This window comes from Gallinula chloropus, assembly GCF_964237585.1.
Source record: "Gallinula chloropus genome assembly, chromosome: 4".
Taxonomy (NCBI): Eukaryota; Metazoa; Chordata; class Aves; order Gruiformes; family Rallidae; genus Gallinula; species Gallinula chloropus.
This window is the reverse complement of record NC_140088.1, coordinates 26,639,723-26,661,230: the sequence shown is the minus strand read 5'-3', so window position 1 is coordinate 26,661,230 and position 21,508 is coordinate 26,639,723. Positions and strand designations below refer to the sequence as shown.

At 38.9% G+C, this 21,508-nt stretch overlaps 1 protein-coding gene across 1 annotated transcript; it reads right to left on the bottom strand.

Annotated features, from left to right (window-relative positions):
• Positions 1–3,346: 3,346 nt before the first annotated feature.
• Positions 3,347–20,435, bottom strand: COPB1 (COPI coat complex subunit beta 1; the record flags this gene model as incomplete). Its single annotated transcript, XM_084263130.1, has 21 exons — positions 3,347–3,686; positions 4,982–5,137; positions 5,938–6,027; positions 7,289–7,434; positions 7,834–7,953; positions 9,446–9,590; positions 10,620–10,799; positions 10,920–11,147; positions 11,495–11,615; positions 12,332–12,492; positions 13,000–13,096; positions 13,834–13,979; positions 14,413–14,559; positions 14,655–14,762; positions 15,201–15,320; positions 16,338–16,475; positions 17,018–17,110; positions 17,721–17,835; positions 18,466–18,635; positions 19,385–19,614; positions 20,345–20,435. The coding sequence occupies 21 exons, from the start codon at positions 20,433–20,435 to the stop codon at positions 3,627–3,629; spliced, it is 2,862 nt and encodes a 953-aa protein (XP_084119256.1). The 3' UTR covers positions 3,347–3,626.
• Positions 20,436–21,508: the final 1,073 nt, after the last annotated feature.

Here is a 21,508-nt window from a genome sequence, read left to right as displayed (position 1 = left end):
CCAGCAACGGGTGCTGGAAAGAATGACAGAATTTCATTTGAAAAAAACAATTACGAGCAGGGATGCCTGTGCAACATGGCATGTTAGTTTTGGTCAGTGCATGGGATCTACAGCTGTTGGTAAAGTATTTAAAGTCAAGGAAGGTGAAAAAGTGCAGCTCATGAGGAATCTCACCCAAAGTAAAGTTCCTACAAATTAATAAAACACTTATGCTTTCTCACACAATATAGCTTAAGGGCAACTCAGTGGAAATAATTCTCTGTTCTCATGTCTGAATATGAGTGACAGCAAGGTTACTCTAAAAGATCAGAATAAGAACTCATTGCTCTGTTTTGAAATGCAGAAGATCATTCCTGTAAAACAGAAAGTTTCCCTAGCCTATCTTTCAGAACAAAAGCAGTCACACTGTTGCTAGCAGCTCCGTTCTATTCTTGGAAATCTGTGGATCATTCTGATGAAATATACTGCACTGATGCAATCAAAAATGATACACAGCATTTGGAAAAGGTTGAACATTGCACACTACAGAATACACAAAAAACCTGAGGAGAACTAGCTAGTGAAAGGCAATGGCTATTTATGGCTTTGCTCAAATATTAAAAAATTTGCCTAGATTAGTATTACAAATGTGCAAGCAAAGTCACAGTTAGAATTCCCTGGTTTTCACCTATATTCCTCTCGTAATGAAGTCATTATCATGTCTTTCAAACAGAAGATCCTCCCTAGGCCAGCTGCATACTGCCAAGTCTATCTCATTATGCCTTAGAAAAGTACAGCATCTCTAGAGAGATGTTCAAACAGCTGTACTCTATTAGTAATCCGAGCCGTCAGCATCACTGCGCACTGGTAACACATAGCTAGGCAACCTGAAGCGATACAAAAAACAACCGGGAGCGGCTGTGCGAGTGGGCCAAAAACACCCTCTATCGCCTCTGTGGGGAAAGCCTCAGCACATCTTCACTTGCGTCCTCGTAACTCTCCTTAAAAGCGCTCTACCCAAGCTTATCAGCTGTGAGACAGCACCCCCTGCTGTAGCGACACACGGGAACGTCATAAAGTACCTCCGGTTGTGACGGCATGCCGCTAACTGCGGGCTGTGCCCATGGAATAGCTTACCCAGGAGGTGGATGCACTGGCTGAGTCCCTCACAGTCCAGCTGCAGCTCTGCCCCAAAAAGCGCGTGTTACAGAGCAAATGCCCCTCACGTGAGGCTTCACGTTTCTGAGCATCACATAAAGCTGTCCCAACAGAAACCACCTGCCTATTTTTAAATCCCAAAATACAAACCATGGCTCCATTTATTTTTGTTTTATATTACCTACCTTCATGTTTTCTTGGGGTGACTCCTTCCTCTCTTAGGTAACCTAAGGGAGAGCTGCCTATCAGCAATTGTCATCAGATAAAGGATCCTGCTGCTTCTGTTACTACCCAAATGGGACACAAAGACAAATCCTCACTGGGCCCTCAACAAAGAGATCTGGCCCTTGACTCATAGGAGAGGCAGAGGTGTAGGAGAAACCAGTTTCTTGGTAGGGCAGCACTGCAATGCCCTTTGAGAACTTTTAATGGAAAGGCAGCAATATTTCTTGTTCCGGTTACACCTATTGGGAATTTGTTCCCATTCCTACCCAGGCTTCTGCCATGAAAGTTGTGGGGTAACTAACACTACCTCTCCCAAGCACAGTATCTGCAATACATACTGCTGCTCAGGAGACAGGTTAGTAACCTTCTCCTACAAAGCTTTGCGCTTTTACTAACTTTCATTGCAATGAAAAAAGCTTTAATGGATCCTAAAGCAGGACCGTGTGTAAGACATTCCTTTGTACAGGCAGAGCAGCTCTCCAGCATCCAATGTTTTGCACTTTGTTAATGCTGATCAAGTACTTCAGCAGTTTCTTGAGTTCATGTTCTCCTTAGAAAAGCAATTTTTTAAGCAATCAGGGGTGCATCCACGGTTCTCAGTCTCCTATTTGCTCATAAGCGCTCTCTCTCCTGGAAACCACAAGGACAATACATAGGTTTTCCTCCTAGTTCCTTTCCCTAGAAGTGGCAGTTGGCACAAGGAGATTTTTCCAGCAGCAACAGGCCTGCCCAGGAGTAGCTGAAGGCCAGCGGACCACCACTCTCAAATGACAACCTGAGAACCCTGTCTGTGTACACAGGCAGACACAGACTCTTTCAGCCAGTCTCTCTTCAGAGTACTAAAGCTCTTTTAGCACAAGGTTCACTGAACCAAAATCAGTCTGTTACCTGAGCTACTGAGCAAGCCTTAGCCAAAACACAACAGGATTTACATGTAAGGATTGAATTTCATGGCTAAAGTATAGACATGAGGCATTCCCTTGTCTTTGTTCAGGCTACTGGGACAATACACACCATCACCAAAAACCTCTGTGTAAGACCAGTTCTGCAGGAGGGCTACTGAGAAGCGTGACAGGTGGAAAATGAACCCTGAAGTCACAGCAGGTTCTGCTGAACAGGTGTTTTCATGTCCTTGCATCAAGTTGTGATAGCAAAAGATACCATGAACTGAGTTACATCATGTGCCCCTCCCAGCTGACTAAGAGTCACGTGAAATACAGGTAGCTGCAGATGTCAGGATGTGTTTCTGTTCTCCTATGAGGACCGCAGATTGCAAATGAGATGGGGCTTCGGTAACAGATACTGGAAGTCATTCTCCTCCAAAAATACCCTTTCCTTGACTATGGTCAGCAAATCCATCTCGTTCACACCACTCAGTACACATGCAGCTACAATTCAACCTCTGTTAGTGTCCCAGCAATCACAATGTCTTTGTGGCAATGAAACCACTCACTGGGGTCCTAGGATGTTCTCCTCGCTTGGTCAGGGTTAAAGTCACTGGAGAAGACAATCCCCCCACACTGCCCCAAGCAGCACAGTGATATTCATGGAATTTCACAGGAGCGCAGAGGCAACATACTCCTACATTCCTCCCCCTTCACTCCCCAGGTTATGAAGTACTGAGCTCTTGATGGTGCTGCTACGAAAACAGTTCAGAAATAAATTTTGGGTTCTACTACTTAGTGTAAAGAGATGAATTTTGATGATTTTTCTGATACTTCAAGCCTGTCTGTGCCAAGTGATCACATTACTAAACCAACCATCTAGAACATGCAGGTTTTGATTTAAGTGTCAAATACATATCTATATTCTCCTAGGTATACCAGAGTATTTTTTAAGAGACATGATCACACATCCATGTAATTCAGGCCTAGACATTACCATAAACACTTGAGCTATTACACACTCCCACTTTTTAGAGTATCAGAAAACCTGGCCAGATATTCAATACTGATCAAACAACACAGAGTTACACATAAAACAGTACTGGCATAATTTGTTTATTGTACTGTCAAGCAGCAGTATATATTAGAGACAAAGAAAACATGACTTCCAGGACAAAGAAAAAAAAAAAAACCTGGAGATTTAAAACTTTGCTCAGTATCAATCATGAGGAACCTATAAATTATCTGCTGGAATGCTTTCGGCTCAAAAGCTTGGCTTCTACAATTACAGAACACTGAAGAATACAAGATGTTCTGGATCCCAAAAGCCACATACCTAAGGTTAAATTGTAAAAGACCTGAAAAGACATTAGGTAAAATTTATAAACTTGTTTTTTTCTGAGACAGATTGATCTTATCTCCAAGACTGAGTGCCATTCCCTGTAAGGAAAAGAAAGAAGACATTCATGACACAGATACTCCAAAATAGTTTTATCTATATTAAAAAGTAAATTCCATATACAGAAATCTATAAAGTTAATGGAATGGAAATAAAACTATTTTGATTTATTTTTTTAATATACATTATAGTGCACACCTTAACTCCTAGGAAAAGACTAGATCTACATATTTTTGAAATAATAAAACTTAAATTTGAGGTAGCAACTACTAAATCTGTTATCAATATGAAAGGAAAGAGAAAAACAGTAAGCCTCCCAACCTCCCAACAGTTGAAAGTATGCTGCCACTAAAAAAAATGACAACTGGCAGTCCAGTTACTGTAATTCAGCTGTTTAAAGTCTCAGTGCTGACACTAGGACTCAATGATCTAAAGCTACAGAAAATTACTTAATCACAGAGCCATTTTAATATTGCATAGAAACTGAAGAAATGTCAAAAGGAAATGCACAAATAAACCCACCTAATCAACAGAATGATCTCGAGGCGAACTAAGCTGACATACATAATTGAATGCAATCATATAAAAATGGCACCATCAATATATCAGAAACATTCACTGAAACAACTCTGAAATCTTTACAATGATATTACATAAACTGCATGTTTTTACGTGATGAATATGAAAATTCTCAGGCAGTCCTTTGTTGTATGGTCCTATTACTGTATTGGTACAGTAGCTGTTACTAAAGAGCTCCAAGTTTTCTCTTGTTTTTTAGTTAGGAAGTATAAGTTTTAAAATGCAAAGCAAATTCATAGATGTAGCCCTAGAAAACAATTCTGCTGAAAGACATTGGAGTCTTTTCTGTTGTTTTTAAAAAACCCAACCAAAAACTGCCACAGTGAACAGCAGTTACATACATAAAAAATTCCTTGTTATATAAAATTGAAATGCACAAATTAGTAGGAAATAGATCATGAAACCTTGGGGAGCATATTCTCTTTATTTAAAAGCACATCAAATACACTATCCAATTTGCAGTGCTATGAGTAAAATAAGAAAATCTTGTCCCAAAGGCCTATTTTGTGATAATGCACTGGGGGAGAAGAGATACAATGTGGCTTTAGGGAATGATTACACCTAACTAAAACGCCTTTCCCCACAAAATGTGTATAAAACAGTTTTTAAAACTGAAATTTCTCTATTTACCTTCCCTTAAAATGTTCCCATTCACCTAATGCTAGAAATTAACTGTTGCCCAAAAATTTTCAGGCTTTTTAGAGCATGTGGCACAAAATGACAAGGAGAAATGGTGCTCAAACAGAAGCCACCTTACCTGACTCTTTGCACGGATCCGTATGTGCCCAGTGACAGGTGCCTCTGGTCCAAGGTGAATTGGCTTTTCAATGCTGACATTCGCAAGTGCATCTTCTCCAAAGATGGACCGCGCATAGAGATTGGCCGCCATAAAGCCACAGTAACCAGAAAGCGCCTACAGAAAGCAAATTGGAACTCTTCAGAAAGGCCCAGAAATCCTTTAAATACATTTAAACTCATCCTACGTACAGCTAGCCAGATAGCAGTGTTTACCATTTGAACTCCTCTGCAGACGTTTTTTACACCACGGGAATCATCCAATGGGATACAGTAGTGGCCTTTATCTGAAATTACTCTTAAAGACACGTAATCTACGATACTCATTGGAACAAGGTAGGATGGCAGTTTATGATCTCATGAACAGCAAAATGGTAAAGAAGCCACATAGTAGCAACAGCTACTATACCTATTTTGGCTACTATACATATATGAGCTAATTATTATTATATATATTGCAACTTATAAGCAAATAGCTATTACATGTAACATATATGGGTGGGCAGGGGGTTGGAGCTAAATGATCTTTAAGGTCTCTTCCAGCCCATGATCCTATGATTCTGCTTTATAACAGAGTAAATTGGCAAAAGAAAAAGTATATTTTGACAGAGAACCAAGGAACTTAGAGCTACCAAAAAACCTAACTCCTGTATAAAACCAGATGGTTCCACCAAATCTCCTACAGATTAGCTATTATGCATTAAAACAGACGTTCTGATTTTCTAGCAGGGCAAGAAATAGCTAAAGATTGAGAGAGAGAATTCTGATTTTACTCATTTCAGAGTGCTGATTTAAAAAACTTTTAATTATGTATACCATTTCATGTTGCAAAAAAAGTATTTATAATGAGCGATAAACAAATTAAAAAACCACACAAACTAAAAAGTGTGTCTAAAAGTCTTCAGCCAAATAGCTCACCTTCTCTGGAGTCAGGCATTTCATATTGGTTGACTTCAGTATGTGCTGTAAGTACTCGTTTAGATCAATGATGTTAGTATTCACTGTAACCTTCAAGAAGGGAAAAATGGCAATTACTTTTATTAGCATCTTGGGCATTCCTGAAGGCATCTCTTCTTCAGGGCTCTAAAAGATTACCAGTACATTTCCCCTTGAGGAACACCACATTCAGTAAGCTAGCTCCAAATCACTTTATGTGGCAGCCTAATACAAAGTCTTCACCTCCGGCCATCTGCTTGTTCAAGGGTGGGAATTCCACTCCTTGATGATGATTTCTAAAATGTATCAGGTGAATGAGATACTCTGCTGAACATACAGACTCTCCACAGCAAATCGATACTTCTTGTCTGAATACAGTTTACACGTTGCCAAGAGAAGACAGTATCAACCAATGATAAAAATTATCTTCATATTTCCTCTAGCAAGAAAGTTCTCTGGGCCATGCTGGCTTCCCCAAATTGAGGATTGCAGGCCTTCTTTCAGAAGTAGTTTACAAATTGCCAAGGCTTCACATATTATGGATGAAAATGTCCTGTTTACAAAATTCCCTTTGAGGGAACTTAAATCCACTCTCAAATGAATATACGGAAATATATTTAGCAAACAAGGCTGCAGTTTGTATAAAGCATCTCACATTCTGTTTAAATGTTTCTACTCTATTCTTAAATTACATTGCTTTGTTGCATGAGATTATCTCCCTTAAATCCTTTTTTAACAGGACTATAACTAGCAGTTTGGGCACCCTCTAATATTAAGCATACCTAACATTCAGTTGGTCTTATGTAGCACCCACAACCACTCTGTAAGCTACCACTGTTCTGCAAGGTCATAAAGCAAAAAATACCCCTGCCCATAGCAAGGGTGTTGGACTACATAATTTTAAAAGATCCCTCACAACCCAAAACATGTGATGATTTTCTACTAGAAAGAAGACAACATAATTCAGAACTGGAAGAACTGTAGAGGCTACACAGTCTGACTAATGCTGCAGTCTCCGCATGAACTTATACTTGCTGCTATCTCACCTCTGAGCCAAAATACACGGCAAACACCAAGCAATGCGGACCCCTTCTGTACAGGAGGTAAGGCTCAATGCACATACCTTTTTTGTAAGAACAAAACAGCTCCTGCATCACTAAGCTTGTGAAACAGGTAACAGTAACAGAATGAGTTACTTGAGGCCAACATCCAACGCAGATGTTGAGTAAGGTTTATATCAAAAGAGATAATGCTAGCATAATAATTCTGTTTCTGTATCAGCTCACAGCTCATCAAGAAAAACTCCAAATAATATACAAAAATTCAGACTAACTTTGTTTTCCCACTCAAATTCTGCCCACATCTGCCTGAACTCTGCATCCGTACAAGAAGCGGGCTGGATATAGTCCATGATGTCGATGTGAATATCGCTGAGAACCACGCAGTTTCTGTCGCTGGCAGCTCCAGAGACATCATACACTGCAACATAAAACACAAACCACCTTAATGTTCTAACAAGTTCATCTGCACTGATAAGAGTGCATGTTAACAACAGTCAACACTGGTTCAATCTCACTGCTGACCTCTGTCCTCTCTTCATGCACTTTACCCAGTTGCCACAGAACTTTGAATTAAGTCTTTCAAGCAGGGCTGCCCACCTCAGTTCAAATTCAGAGACTTGGGGTCAAATATCAGACTGACACAATTTTACATGAAATTGTGTCATAATTATTATTTTTTTAATCATCACAAAACATTCAGACACAGACCATTTAATTTCCTTTTCCAGCCAAGTGTGTTAATTACTTTTGAGGTCATTAAGCACTTAAGAAATGCTACACATTAGTGTCAGCTTTGCACACTGAATTGTTTACTTACCAATATTACCAAAAATTATTCCATTTTCTGTGGAAGCGACCTTGACATTAGCTTTAATGTTTGCAAAATCATGTGGAGCAAGTGTCAGAGGAGATGGTTTTTCCACAAGTTTCAAGTCACCTGGGTGAAAAAAGAATTGGGAGATGGGGATCAGGGAATATTAACAGTACACAATGGGTTTAGCTTTTGGAATATTTTTTAAAAATTATTTTCTTGTAATTCAATTCTAAAGCCTACAGAGTTGCACTAAATACTACCATAAAGTTATTAATTGATTCGGATTGTTTTGGGGTTGGTTGTGGGATTTTTTTATAGTTTTCTACCTGCAATAATAAAATAATTTACACTAATAATGTAAAATAATTTACATTACATTAAAAATTTCAATTAAAATACCCCAGTGAAAACAGACATAAATACTGACTAAAATGGGCTTTGGATTGAGTCTAGTATTAAATTTTTTAACAGCCACAAAATGGTTAATTCTACCTCGTGTTTTAATCACTGGCAATACTGTAATACCTAATCCTACAGTCAAGTGTCAAAAACCCAAAGTTCAACATCCAGTACTACAAGCACTAAGCTTGTTATAAACAGGTCAAAGTATCACCTTGATTTTGAATGCAATTGCTCCCAGGAAACAGTAAAAGATGTATTTTTCCTAATCTTTAGCAAGCAGTTGTAAAAGACTCCTTAGTTCTATCAAACTGTGCAATTTGAGAACACAGCATGAACAGCATCAGCTCTACACACACGAGTAATGCATCAAGTCAGTTTTTGCAATATATCTGAAGACACCAACTGGGAAATACAGAATACCACTTTAGTGAGCTGATAAATAGAAAATGAGAACGTATTAATTAAAATATCCAAGTTATTTATCTCTATCATCATTAGTCTGATCAAAAACAAGGTGGAAGGTTATGTCCCTCCTGTTGCATTTACATCAATTAAAAGCACGTAACACACATCCTCCTATTATGTTGTAAAGATATTTCAACTCCTGACTGTCAAATTAGAAGACAACTAACAGGGAAGTGGTTACTGTTCTTGGATTATCTGCTCCAGTCAGTCTCTCCCCTAAAAGAAGTTAGCAAAGCCTCATTATTGTTTAAGCAAGCCTCTGGTACAGCTGTTGGTACAGGGAACAGTTTCAGCTGTAAACACAGTGTTTAAGTACTTCAGCCTAGGGCAGGGGGTGCCTGACATTTGCTCCACACTAGTTTGGATTCTGTCCTGTTGCTCTATGGTAACAGCACAATAGGGAGTAAGTATATTAAAAAAATAAAAGAAGTCCGTATGTGAGGAAACAGAGAGGAGGGGAAATGGAATGCTGGTTTTTTTCTAGTGAAAAAAGCATTAAGAAGTTCACGATCTGACTATGGTTTATACTGTCAGATAGCTTTGCCAGTGCCAGTAGATACAAGTCTTCCACCTTTTGGAAGAAAAATATGTTTCTGAAGGCATTCAAAACCCCCTTTCAAAATGCCAACAAGCTGGCACAAATCTGTAAATCTTTGGAAGTATTTCAGAAACCTTTTACAACTAGGTGCCACTGCCCAGTACCTCACTGCTGCCTGCTGGCGGCTTGGTCTCCAGCACTGCTCCTTACCTAGTGTAGCTAGTTCTAGCGTGCAGTTCTGCAGGGTGTCACTGGTCTGGTTGACCACAAGCACATCCAGCACGATGTCATACTGATTGACGTGCACATACGCTTCCGCATAGACGGGGTCTGAGAAACCTGTCAGCTGAGTGACCTGTGAAAAAAAGAGAGTCTAAAGTTATTTTTTCTCCTCATAAATCAGTTTAAAACATGGAATCTTGTCAAACAACGACAAAAAGTAAGAATGAAGTACAATTAAAGCCATTACTCTTCAACATGAGCCTCTGAATCAAGCAAATGTGCAGAGAGCTTTTAATTGTGCAGAAATAACTTACTAGTAGGAGAAAAGGGAAAAAACTGAAATTGGAAAAAACATTGCAATTAGCGTAAGTTTTGTCTAGAAAACAGTATTTAAAGAAGTTGTGATGCTTATGAAATCTAAAGTTCATGCACAAATCTTCCAAAATAAATGGATTTAATCATACCAATAAATTCAAGTGCATCCTTCCTTCACATTTCTTTTTGCATGCACACTACAATTAAAAAACCTTTCAGATGAAATGTATTCTGAACTGAAATCATGCAACTTCCTAACATATGGACTGTAATGCCATTTATTCTTAAAAAGATCAGCAGAACAAAGAAACGCTGACTTAAAATGAGAAGGTAATTTTACACTGTAAAAACAACTTGTCCAGACTTTTAAAAAACAGCAGTCTGCTTTTTCAACCCTAACTAATGAATGAATCTCAAGAGATGTCTTCCTCTTTGGACCTTCTCTGCAGATCCTGGGAACTGGTTGCAAGGGGATAAATAGTTCAACAAGGATGCACTGCACTTGGCAACAGGATATGGCAGCCAAAGCAGGAAAGGGGTTCTTCATCACTTGTGGCATCCCCGCTCTTTTCCCTGTGAACCTTTCCAGCCCTTTCAGGCTGGCAACTGATCTTCTCCATGGCCCACCAGCGCACCACTCTCCAAACATCCTCCTCATTCTCTCCCCTGCTCCCCCACATGAGGAAGATGACAACTTCAAGCACAAAGGCTTTTCTCTTTCTCCTGATCCTAACCAGGAAACACCTGCATCTTTCAGCCCACCACTTCTGACCTGCAGTTCCCAAAGCTGATCCTGTGCATAAGCAGCACAAAGTGTATATACTTAAAACACTGACTTTCACGTTACCTTATTAAGTTTGGACGCAAGAGGATCAGCAGCCTCTTTCCTCTGCGTGTTCCCCATTGCTGCAAGAAGGCTAAGCTGGAACTGGTCCTCTTTAGAGCTCATTTCATTTTTAGCAGTAAGCTGCATGAAGGAAATGGGATCGTCCGGCTGAACTGTCACATTCCTCTTCTCAGATTCTTTCTGCAGGAAGAAAAACATGGAGATTTCAGGACAAATGCCATTCCCTGGGACCTGCTTGGATGCAAACATCTGTAAAAACTCCATGTATTCATGGTTATACACATGGTTATACTAGCTCACCTTCTGGGAAAGCTTTTCCTCTTCCAGTTTGGCTGACAGCATATGAGAGAGGGACTGCCTGCATTCTTTGTTGAAAATGTCATTCATGAGGGGAGAACATTCTGACAAAACTTTCAGACACAAGGAAATACGATCCACATCATCATCTGTAATCGGCTTTTTGGGAAGAGAGGACTTTCCCAAGTGGAGAATAGTGGCCATCAGCAGCATAGCTTCAGCAATAAAGGACTGAGAAGGACAACAAAGGAAATAGAACTAATGAGGTTATTACATTTTACACAGCTTTACAGAAACGTTCAAGGTGCAGATTAATCCGTTCAGAGATTTTTATGATCTGATTACTTCAGTTTTTTTAGCACTTACGTAGAAACCAAGCAGCATGATTTAGAGACTGTCTAGATACAGTGGTGAAAGCAGCAGTAGGCCCTATTCGTGAGCCAAATTTTCATTCTTACCCAATCACATAACTGGCTCTTCACTTTGGACTTTGCACACATTTTGCATCTGTTTAAAAGAAAACAGGCAACAACCAACTCTTCTTTGCAACTAGAGTGAGAACACAATAGAAGACTTACATTCTGTTTCTTCTTTTCCTGAACCAGTGACACATATCGCAAAGCAATCTTAGTTAAAGTTGTAGCAAGAGAAGCTGCAACAAAGAAATCTCCATCAAGCAGGAATCCTCGTAATGGAGGTCTGCAAAGATAAATGATAATCAGAAAACCAGGTTTAGATGACACTCCTCACCCTACTTTTCTTCATACCTTAACATCCATTTTGTACAAACAAAACAACCCTGAAAGGTGTCAGAAGTTGTTTTTCTTTTTTCACCTAATGGTACGCCAGGTATTTCCAGATACAGAGATATTCACAAGTCACCTTTCCACTTAGGAGGAAAGGAGTGAAAAGTGTAGTGGATAACTGTCACCATAGCTACAAGATGATAATGACTAGCCCAGAAGTAGCAGCACATCTGCAGGAATTAAGGAAATATCACAACTGTTCTCTATGTTCTATGTACGTCTGATGATCTGAAAGGTCTTTTCCAACCTAGTGATTCTGTGACCAATGAAATAAACTACAGCAAGTACTAAATAGTGCAAAGTGCTATCAAGAAAAAAAAAGTTTTAATCTAAAGGTAACATCTCTGTATCCGATTAAACTTGTGAGGGGTCTTATCTATAAATTATAAAGAATCAACCAGAATTTAAGAAACCATAATTAATAATGTCCTTTTTGATATGCAGTAAGCTTTGATTACAAATCCTAAGCAATTAGACAAGTTCCTATCAGATATCATCTACTTGGGATAATACTTTAGAACAGGAATTAACCACTAAACTCTGCATGAGAGACACTGTAACAAAGTAATTAACTAAGTCACTCCTGGCTTAATATGAAATCTTTATTACCTGTCTTCTTCCTTTTTGGCAGGCCGGGAACTACTGAGAGCACTCTGTGTTGCGTAAGTGCCCATCTCTGTCACCAATTTTTGGGCTGGACCCACAGACACCTCCTCTTCAGGTTTTAGCTCACCAGCTTCTTTCTTGATTTCTGATTCTACTATTGGGATCTAGAAAGAAATATTACAATGAATACAAAATAAATATTTTTGTTCTGCAGAAGGTTTTAATAAAAAAATACCTGCACTGTTCAACTTTTGGAGTAAAAGGTCAGTTATAATGCAACATTTTTGAGACAATTTGAGGAGTCAGGCAGATGTTGAAATACATACAGAAGCCTCCTACCCATGCATAAAGCTCACATTGCACAGATGGTCTTATATCCCACTCAGAACAACCCAGACCTAAGACACAATTTAGTTATATCCACTTACATAATTCTCTGAAATGAGAAATTCCTTATCTACCCTTTGAATAGGCATCTAATTTTGAGCATATGCTGGTTTCAGGTATGCTACTTTAACAAATGCATAATTAATTTTTGTTTTAGATTTCTTGTGCACACATCATTACATAATCACAAGTGCTCAAACCCCGGTTGCATCTTACCTGATTTTTTAAAAAGTGTCTTTTTTTCTTAAAAAGTACACTGCATACACAACAGCAAGTAAACCCACCTCTCCAAGGGATCTGCGAACTTCTGTCATTACACTCTGTATGTCTTCCTTTGTGCTGCAATATTCTCCAAGGATCCATAAAGCTCCTCGATAAATCCTAAAACAAGAACAGTAATTTAAGTCATGCTTTCATGATATACTCCAACTAGCATCAAGGGAAGTGATTTATGGTCAGCTGGCAAAGGCCAGCCTTGACAAATTCAAGAGGACATGGTTGGCAGAAAGCAAGTTCAATCATGAACAATCATCCTCTCAGCCTTAAACTGATGAAAAAGCATATCAGATGAGATACATTCTCTGCTACAAAGATATTTAATATTAATCTTGCTATTCATAAAATTAAATTTCCTTGTGATTGTAATGAACTTACTGTATGTGAGTAAAGTCAGCTGTAACATCTCCAGTTAAAAACTAACATTCTTCCTTCATATAGAAGAAAATAAAAACCAAGAACACAAATGAAGATTAGGGGGAAAAAAAAACCTCTGAAGTTTTGTTGGGTTTCCCCCCCCCCGACTTGATCAGAGGACTATAGATATAGTATTGGCTTTCAGCAAAAAGACTACTATCTAGCAAGCAGAACTATAATTATCAATTGCCTCATTAAAATAAAGTTTGAATTTATTCTCTTTGTTCAATGCAACAAGCACCCAATATCTCTTTTGTACAACTAAGCAAGAAGCTGTACGTAGAAGTCATCTACAAAGTATCTCAGCTTCAGTTATTCTTGCACATGGGTTGCAACGATGCTGGTGCACATTTAATGACACTATACATTCAAAGCAAGCAGACCACAGGGTCCAAGGTGTGTTTGATACCATGTTTTGGACTCACTTGACAGATTTAATAGCGTGAAAGACTTCGAGCATCTTCTCAACAATAAGAGGCCTGAGGTTATCAAATCTCTGGATCGCTTCCCGCACAAACTCCAAGACATCAGCAGCTGCAGCTTCATTATTATCACTAAGGAACTCCATCAGCTAGCACAGAAGAGTGAACATGAGCACCAACAGTGGAATGCCTAAGTTTGTACACTAGTATTTTCCTTCCATATTGAGGAAGACAAAACTGCATGCATATCTCCCATTAAATAAAGCTGAAGTAAAAAAAATGTAGTACATTCCAATCAATTACCAATTATCATAATCCCAAAATTGGTTTTCTAACGATACATATTATTGCACTTGTAAGTAAAGGCACTCTTTAGCACATGTCCCTCAAAAGCCTTTAAAACTAGTCTCAGAAGAAACCAACTACAGCATCAAAAGTCTTATATGGCTTATATGGCTTCAGAGATTAAAAATAGCATTGCTCTGCTTGAGGCCACTATTAGAGACACAACTTCAATTAATCTCCAGGTTTTGAGTATAGCTAGAGCATTTTTAATTACAATGTAATTAAACATTTGCATACCACTGGAATAACATTTGCAGCCATATCTGGGAACCGGACACTACAGGAATGCAACGTACGGACGAGCAGCTGTCTATACTTGTCTGTATCTTCATGCTCTGTCACATTATTAGTTTTAATGACTTCCTTCTTCAGAACAATCACAAGCTGCAGAAAAGATCAAATATAATTCAATTAAGTGTCTTTTTTTTTTTCCCAAAGAATAAACCAGAGTGTGATGAAACAAGAGCAATGTATTTTACCTCCTCCACATTTCTTGACGATACAAGGTCCAGAGCGAGTTGAAGGGTTTTTTTGCGCACCTCTAGATCTGGGGTACTCAGGACTCTGAGGATGTCCATAACTAGATCCTGAAATAACAACAAAACGAAAACTACTTGGTTGCTTTAAGTAACTTTCTTTCCACAGAATTCTAATTTTCAGTCCTCAACAATTTTCCAAAGACTTTCTGCATATGTATCTTACGTCTAGGATGTCTTGCTTCTCTGTCAGTTAGGAACGTCACAGTGTTCATTTAAGACAGCCTACATTTACACAAAAATTTTCCATGCAGGCTACATCATTCAGTCTCACAATCAAGACAGCCTTTGCCACTGTTAATTCTTACAGAGATAATAAAAGGAGCAACTCATAAACGTGGAAGTCCATATAGTATGTTTTTACTAAAAGCATATTAACAGAGGATTTAAACTTCAGAAGTGTATTTTTCCGTGCATCAAAACACAAAAATTTCCTTTAAGAAACAAACCCCTTCCTTAGGTTTGTAGAAAAAGAGCCAGCTCACATACCTGTAACACCCGTTCATGGGAGGGATGCTCCTTTAATTCAATCAACCGATCCAAAACAATCAGTTTCACGTTGTTATCACTTTCTTTAATAATCAAATCTATGTAGCACTGGGCAGCTGCCTAAAATTAAAAGCATCAAAATCATTTTTAAAGTAACAAACAGGAGAAACTGGCAAATTTTGAGAGAAATTCATGAAGAGACACCTTTTACATAATTATTAAAGCAACTACTCAAAGAGTTGGCACAGAAATGAACCTGAGAACAGTCCTTCGAAGTTTTCAGTCCACTATAAACATCTATTCCTCCACTGTGTTAGAAAAAATACACAGGAAGGCTCACAACAGCACCAACTTACAGAACACAGATTTGGTTTTTATTTTAAAGAAAAGTCATGAAGAGATACATTTCCTGGTATGTGTGGGGTCAGCTCTTAAGTATACAACTGGCACAAACCCAGTGTGAAAGAGTTGCCAGTGTTGTCCTATCCAGATACGGTTTTAATAACAGCTTCTACATACAATATTCCTACTCAATAAAAAAAAGGAGTACACCAAAGCAAGAATGTTGGAATTAATATTCCACCTGCTATCTGACACTACTATTTACAGGGCATTTGCTCTAAATCTAGACTTGCATACTCTTATTGAAATTTCCACACCAGTTTACAATTTCTGTATGACCTCAAATAACCAGCTGAACACACATAAATCAAGGAACCCCAAAGTCTATCAGTAACCAATGTAAATCTTCACTACTTTACATTTCCACCCTGGTCTGAAAAGAGTAATAATTATGAGTAAATAAAGCCATTAAATCTCTACAAATCTTCAGCTTTAGTCTGCTTTGCTAAGTATGCCAAGAAGAACGGAGGTTGGCACTGGCTACTGTACAACAGCTTGCACATTATTCAAGCTCGGCTCCTACCAAAGTGAGATGAAGTCCACTAGCTGCAGGTCTGCAAATTTCACTCTCAACCTTTCTCTATGGCCATCTTTACGAGGTTTATCTTAAGACAGTCTTTCACACATGAAGCGTTAAACACCCCGTAGTACTTTCCAAGTATCAATGCAGAGCATACAACATACATTCCAGTGCCCTAAAAGCTACTGAAACATCTGAAAACATCCCTTTCGTACCTTGATTGCCGTTGGTGCACTGGAGAGTGTAACGAGAGTGCCAGCAGCTTCATACTTCACTGCAGGACTCGATGACTGCAGTAAGTTGTAGATGCAGCGAATAAACCGAGCTCTCTCTGATGGATTTGCATGACAGACCTGAATAAGAACAACAATGCATAGTTGGCACAAAGGAAAAAGAAAATAGCAATCATACAGGCTAGCTGCTCTGTTATCTTCCAAAAAGGAGAAAATGAAACAGAATGCAACCACCTTTTCTGGGGATAAGAAGTGTTGTTCACAGTTGTAAAAATCTAATTACAGAAGCTATTAAAAAGCTATTGTCAATTCTGTGCAATGCTACAAGGCCTTACAATTTCAGATCAAAGGAAGGGCATTTCCTCTGCTAGCTTCTGCAAGAGGCGCCTTGCTCACACCCATGAAGAACAGGCTGATAAAGCACAGGCCACACCATGACAAATGTGGCAAGCCACATTGCTCTGTACTCTGCACACTTGAGCAGTTTACTGTTTCAAGAGACACATCTTATTCAGCACTACTAAACAATGACATATTCCTGACACAGACTAAACACTAGCTATAATGCCTCTTCCAGCAATGTTTTATCCCTTTTTAACAGCAGTCTAATATAATCTAACACGTACACTTATTTTGAATGTGCCACAACATTTCCCTTTTACCTTATAAATCAGTTCAACAATAACCAACTGCAGGATGTCACCAAATGTCTGGACTTGGTCGATACAGGTACTCAGATAATCCAAAGCTCGATCCTATACAAACAACAGATAAATTATTCTAAATTATTCTGAACTTGCTCAGCTATATTTTAAAACCAGAACACATTTTAAAAATAAAAATACAAACCAGTATATATTCAACCCTTCAACTTGAAATTTAAAACAATTTACAAAAACACTGAAATCCTGAAGTGCAAATTAATTCATTCTGTCCACAGAAGGCAAAGAGAGACACAAAACTAATGGTAATCAAGCACAAAAGACCACTGCCTGTAGAGCAAATAATCCAGAACACCAAACAGAAATTACCATTTCTTCCTCATTTGACTACAAAAGCTGTAGAACAGGAGGCAATGGAGCACTTCTCAATGCAGTTAAACTCACTTGGCAAAACTAACTGCAATTTTCAGCACCAGTCTATGTCTTCACCAAATACAGCAATGCTCCTTTGAAGTGAGGATGGCATATTAAAGACATACTTTAAACAAATTTCTACTAAAGATCCCACAAAGGAGTTAACAGTACCATATATCCTTTATATGAATATAAATAGCTTGTACTGCCAACAAACTACTGGCTAGTTAGTTACCTAGCACACTGTCAAATAGTCACACCAAAGGAGTTTGAAGACAAGTATCCTTACCTGATCTGCATGAATTAGCATCATAAATGCATTTCTTTTGCAGCTTGCATCTTTCTCATTCACCAAGAAATCATGGATCAATTCAGGAGCATCAGGTATAAGATGTTCAAAATTTCTTAAAAAAAAATAATAATTATTTAAAAGACCTACTGGTAAGGAACAGAGCCTTAGGCTGAACTGCCTGTCCTAACAACATGCATTTACAAACATTTAAAAAGCACAAAACAACCATAGTTATGCTTTGTGTAGCTATTTCAAACAGAACAGACTCAAGGAGCTTTAAAAGATTGATTGTCATCATGACAGCTTAAGACATTACCCCATCAACAACTTCTGTTTGATAGTAAAATCTGGCCACACTGTTCAGGTAATAACTACAGTAGATGAAGGAGGTCTCACTTCAAATAACTGTAGATACGCATACTCCTGCAAGGATTCTTCTGTATTTATGCTCGTGGACAATGATGATTATTAATAACGTTTAGATCATTAAGGCACACACTTGCCCACACATGCAACATAAAGACCTCAGTCATCCTTGAGAAAGCAGAAACAGTCCCTTTTGCTTTTCCAAAGAAGTCGACTAGATAGAGGAGAAAAAGCAGACAAAACAACAACAAAAGAAAAAACCCCAACCACCACAGCAGCGACTGAGAAATGTTTTTGAGATCCTGAAACTATCCAGATTGCCAAAGCTAGCCTTGGTCTTCTGCATCCACAGCTTTGAACCGTGCCTGGCATTTACCTATAAATGGTGTAAATGGCAAGAACTGCGTTCCTGCGCACATAGCTGTGGCGATGCTCTAGACACGCACGAATAGCTGGCATCAGAGGCTCCAACAGTTCTGCTTCTTTCAGCTTACACAGGAAACGGAGAGTAGAGCCCCGGATAAATTCATTTGGGTGCTGAAGATCCTAAAATCAACAAGAAACATTTGAAATATCCAACTCTTCAGCCTGTTTAGCTCAGAGGAACGTGCTTGCTAGCCCTACTGTCCCATACTAGGCTTTCCCACGGTACAAGTTCCCAATATCCACCACCACTCCTCACTGCATTCTCAATGAAATACCTTCTTAAAACACTGCTGTCACACAACATGGAAAAATGTGTCTTTCTGTGTAGTAAAACCTACAGAGCCTGGAGTTTTCTCCTCCTACATCACACACGTTTTTTTCTGACTACTAGGGCTGTAAAAGCTCACCCTGCAGGCATTCCTGCACACTGGGTACTAACCTCCAGTGTGTCACAGTTCATCTGCTTCTGACCCATTTCCAAACAAGTTGAAGGACTTTCCTAGCTTTGTGAAGGAGTGTCCCAAGCACAACACAATGACATTATTCCAAAAAGCGTGTCTTTTATGACCCACAGTTTACCCCACGACACTTTGAAGATGGTTATTAGGTTACTCCTCATCTTTGAGGTCCACTGACTTGGAAACAGAGCACTAAATTTTTGTTAAGTTGTAATAGTAAAGCACCACAATCCCTTGGTAGGAGGGCTGCTGGTTCTCTGCATTTATCAGCTCTGAGGCACTGAGATGAAATGGTTTGGAAAGAAATGCTGAGTATAAACCATTTTGATATTTGGTAAATAACAAGAAATAATATACTTTCTATAAAGATCCAGTACAGGAACAGAAGCAATGAAATAGACAACAGGGTACCTTTCTGTACGCATCGCACACGAGGATCATTTCCTGCAGAAGCCTGCCATCCGGGGTGGTCTTGGGCACGATCTCCCAGAAGACAAGCAGCAGTTTTTTGATGGTATGATCTTGGAGAGGCAGCACAAAGCGTATAATGGTCATCAGAAGCCCAGGCAGTTTTTCACCATTCAGAATCATAATTATTACTTTCTTCAAGGCCTCTGTCTTCAACTTGACATCTCCTTTTTCTAGAGGAGAGGGACACAGGGTTAGGAAAGCTAACACGCGGCTGTTAATTTAACAGCAATACTGATCTTCAGTGTCAGAAGATACAACCCCTGTCTGGAGGGAAGCGATGCAGCGTGTCAATAAATTCACACCCTTATTTGTACTAAAAGGATAAAGAGGAAGCAAGAGAAATGCAAAGAATAAGCATGGAGTTCACACTTAATTCTAAGATCAACATACTGGAATTAACTGAGTTCCACAAATGTCTCTGATGGTTCAATGCCTAAATATAACCACCTCTTATACCGGGATAATACAGTGCACTCTGATGTCATACTAAATACTAACTGTCATTACTGCCAGCAAGACTCAGCAATGCACTGAACAAGTGATAAGACAACTTGTTGCTTATTACTGCATCACTTAATCTAACTGAGCCCAAACAGGTGTTACTGCAAACAGAAAGACAGGAAAAGATTTCCAATTTTTGCACAGACTGAGGGGGAAAAAACCCCCACACAACCAAAAATACCCTAATAAAACTACAGCAGAAAAATGTAATTAAGTTTCTCAAAACACAGCAAAAAGATTAATGTATACATTTCAAAAGCAAACAGAACAAAAAAAACATTAAATTTACTTGTTTGATTTGATAAAGTGTAAGCAATATTCCAGGAAAGGCACTCAGAGAGAAGGTAAGAATAATTCAGGTAAGATGGAGTATCTTTCAAATCGCTGTCCATTACTTGCCTAGGTCATTTTTTAAGCTGATTTCAGAAGGTGGCTCTGAATCCATCGGAACATTGATCAACGTGTAGCACACGTTCTCTGCAGCTGTCATGGTTCTTGGTTACAAGAGCTTTCTCAATGGAAGAATTACTTTGACACAATTATCAGATAACCTAAAAAACAAACAAACAATGCCATCCCAAAGTCAACAGATTTTATTAACAAACAACACAAAAACATTTTTGCAACTGACTTGCAGATTTGAAGGGATTGGTGGGTTTCCTAAGAAGCTGCACTCAAAAGTCTTCTCAATTTTCTGTTATGCTAAAACATTCCTATTAGTACCAAAAAATGAAGAGCGTGAAGTTTCTCAAAGACTAAAAAAAGTAAATGACAGAAATCTTTCCAGGTCTTGGACACAGTCAGAGATAACAGAAGTGTGTTGGCACCTGACTGCAGCCCCATTCCCTTCATCTACTCACACCCCTGACCCAGCTATTTCCACTACCTTCCCTGCAGTCCTGTGCTCCTCCAGGTGCCCTCACCCAAGCGGCAAAACCAGCTGAAAAACATCACAGCCCAAAAGAAAAAGAGACCTTGACTTGTTTAACAAGATGAATCAGCCCATAAAGGAAGCTCTGAAGATGAGCACTAGATCCAACAGAGCAGAAACCAAAGATGGAAGAAAAGACAACATGGAAGAGGGAAGCACGGCTGTGCTTTTACCTGCCCAAGTTCCTCAGACCAGCTCAACTCTACTGCCTAACTGCTCTGCTAGGCACTAATGAGAAAAGTATTTTCATGGGAAAAACTCCTAGAAAGTTACAAGTCTATCAAAGCTACTGACAGTTCAGATAACAGAACTAATAATTAAGCTCAACCCTCATTCTCACATTCGTTTCTTCCTGATATAATAAGCATCTAAGATCAAATGAAATCTTTTATTCCATTTCTACAGTGATGACTCCCACTCATTTTTAGAAAAAAGGCTGTTTTCTTGCCTTGGCCACAGCTCTTCACATATTTTTTCCATACTGTTATCCCGGACTCCTGCCCCAAAACCCTGCAGCTAGCACCTTCATCTCCAAAACCCACCCACACAGACCATAAAGTAGATCTTTGCAAAAAGCATGGGTATCTTTACTCATACACATATCCCAACTGCGCAAATCCTCTCAAAACTCA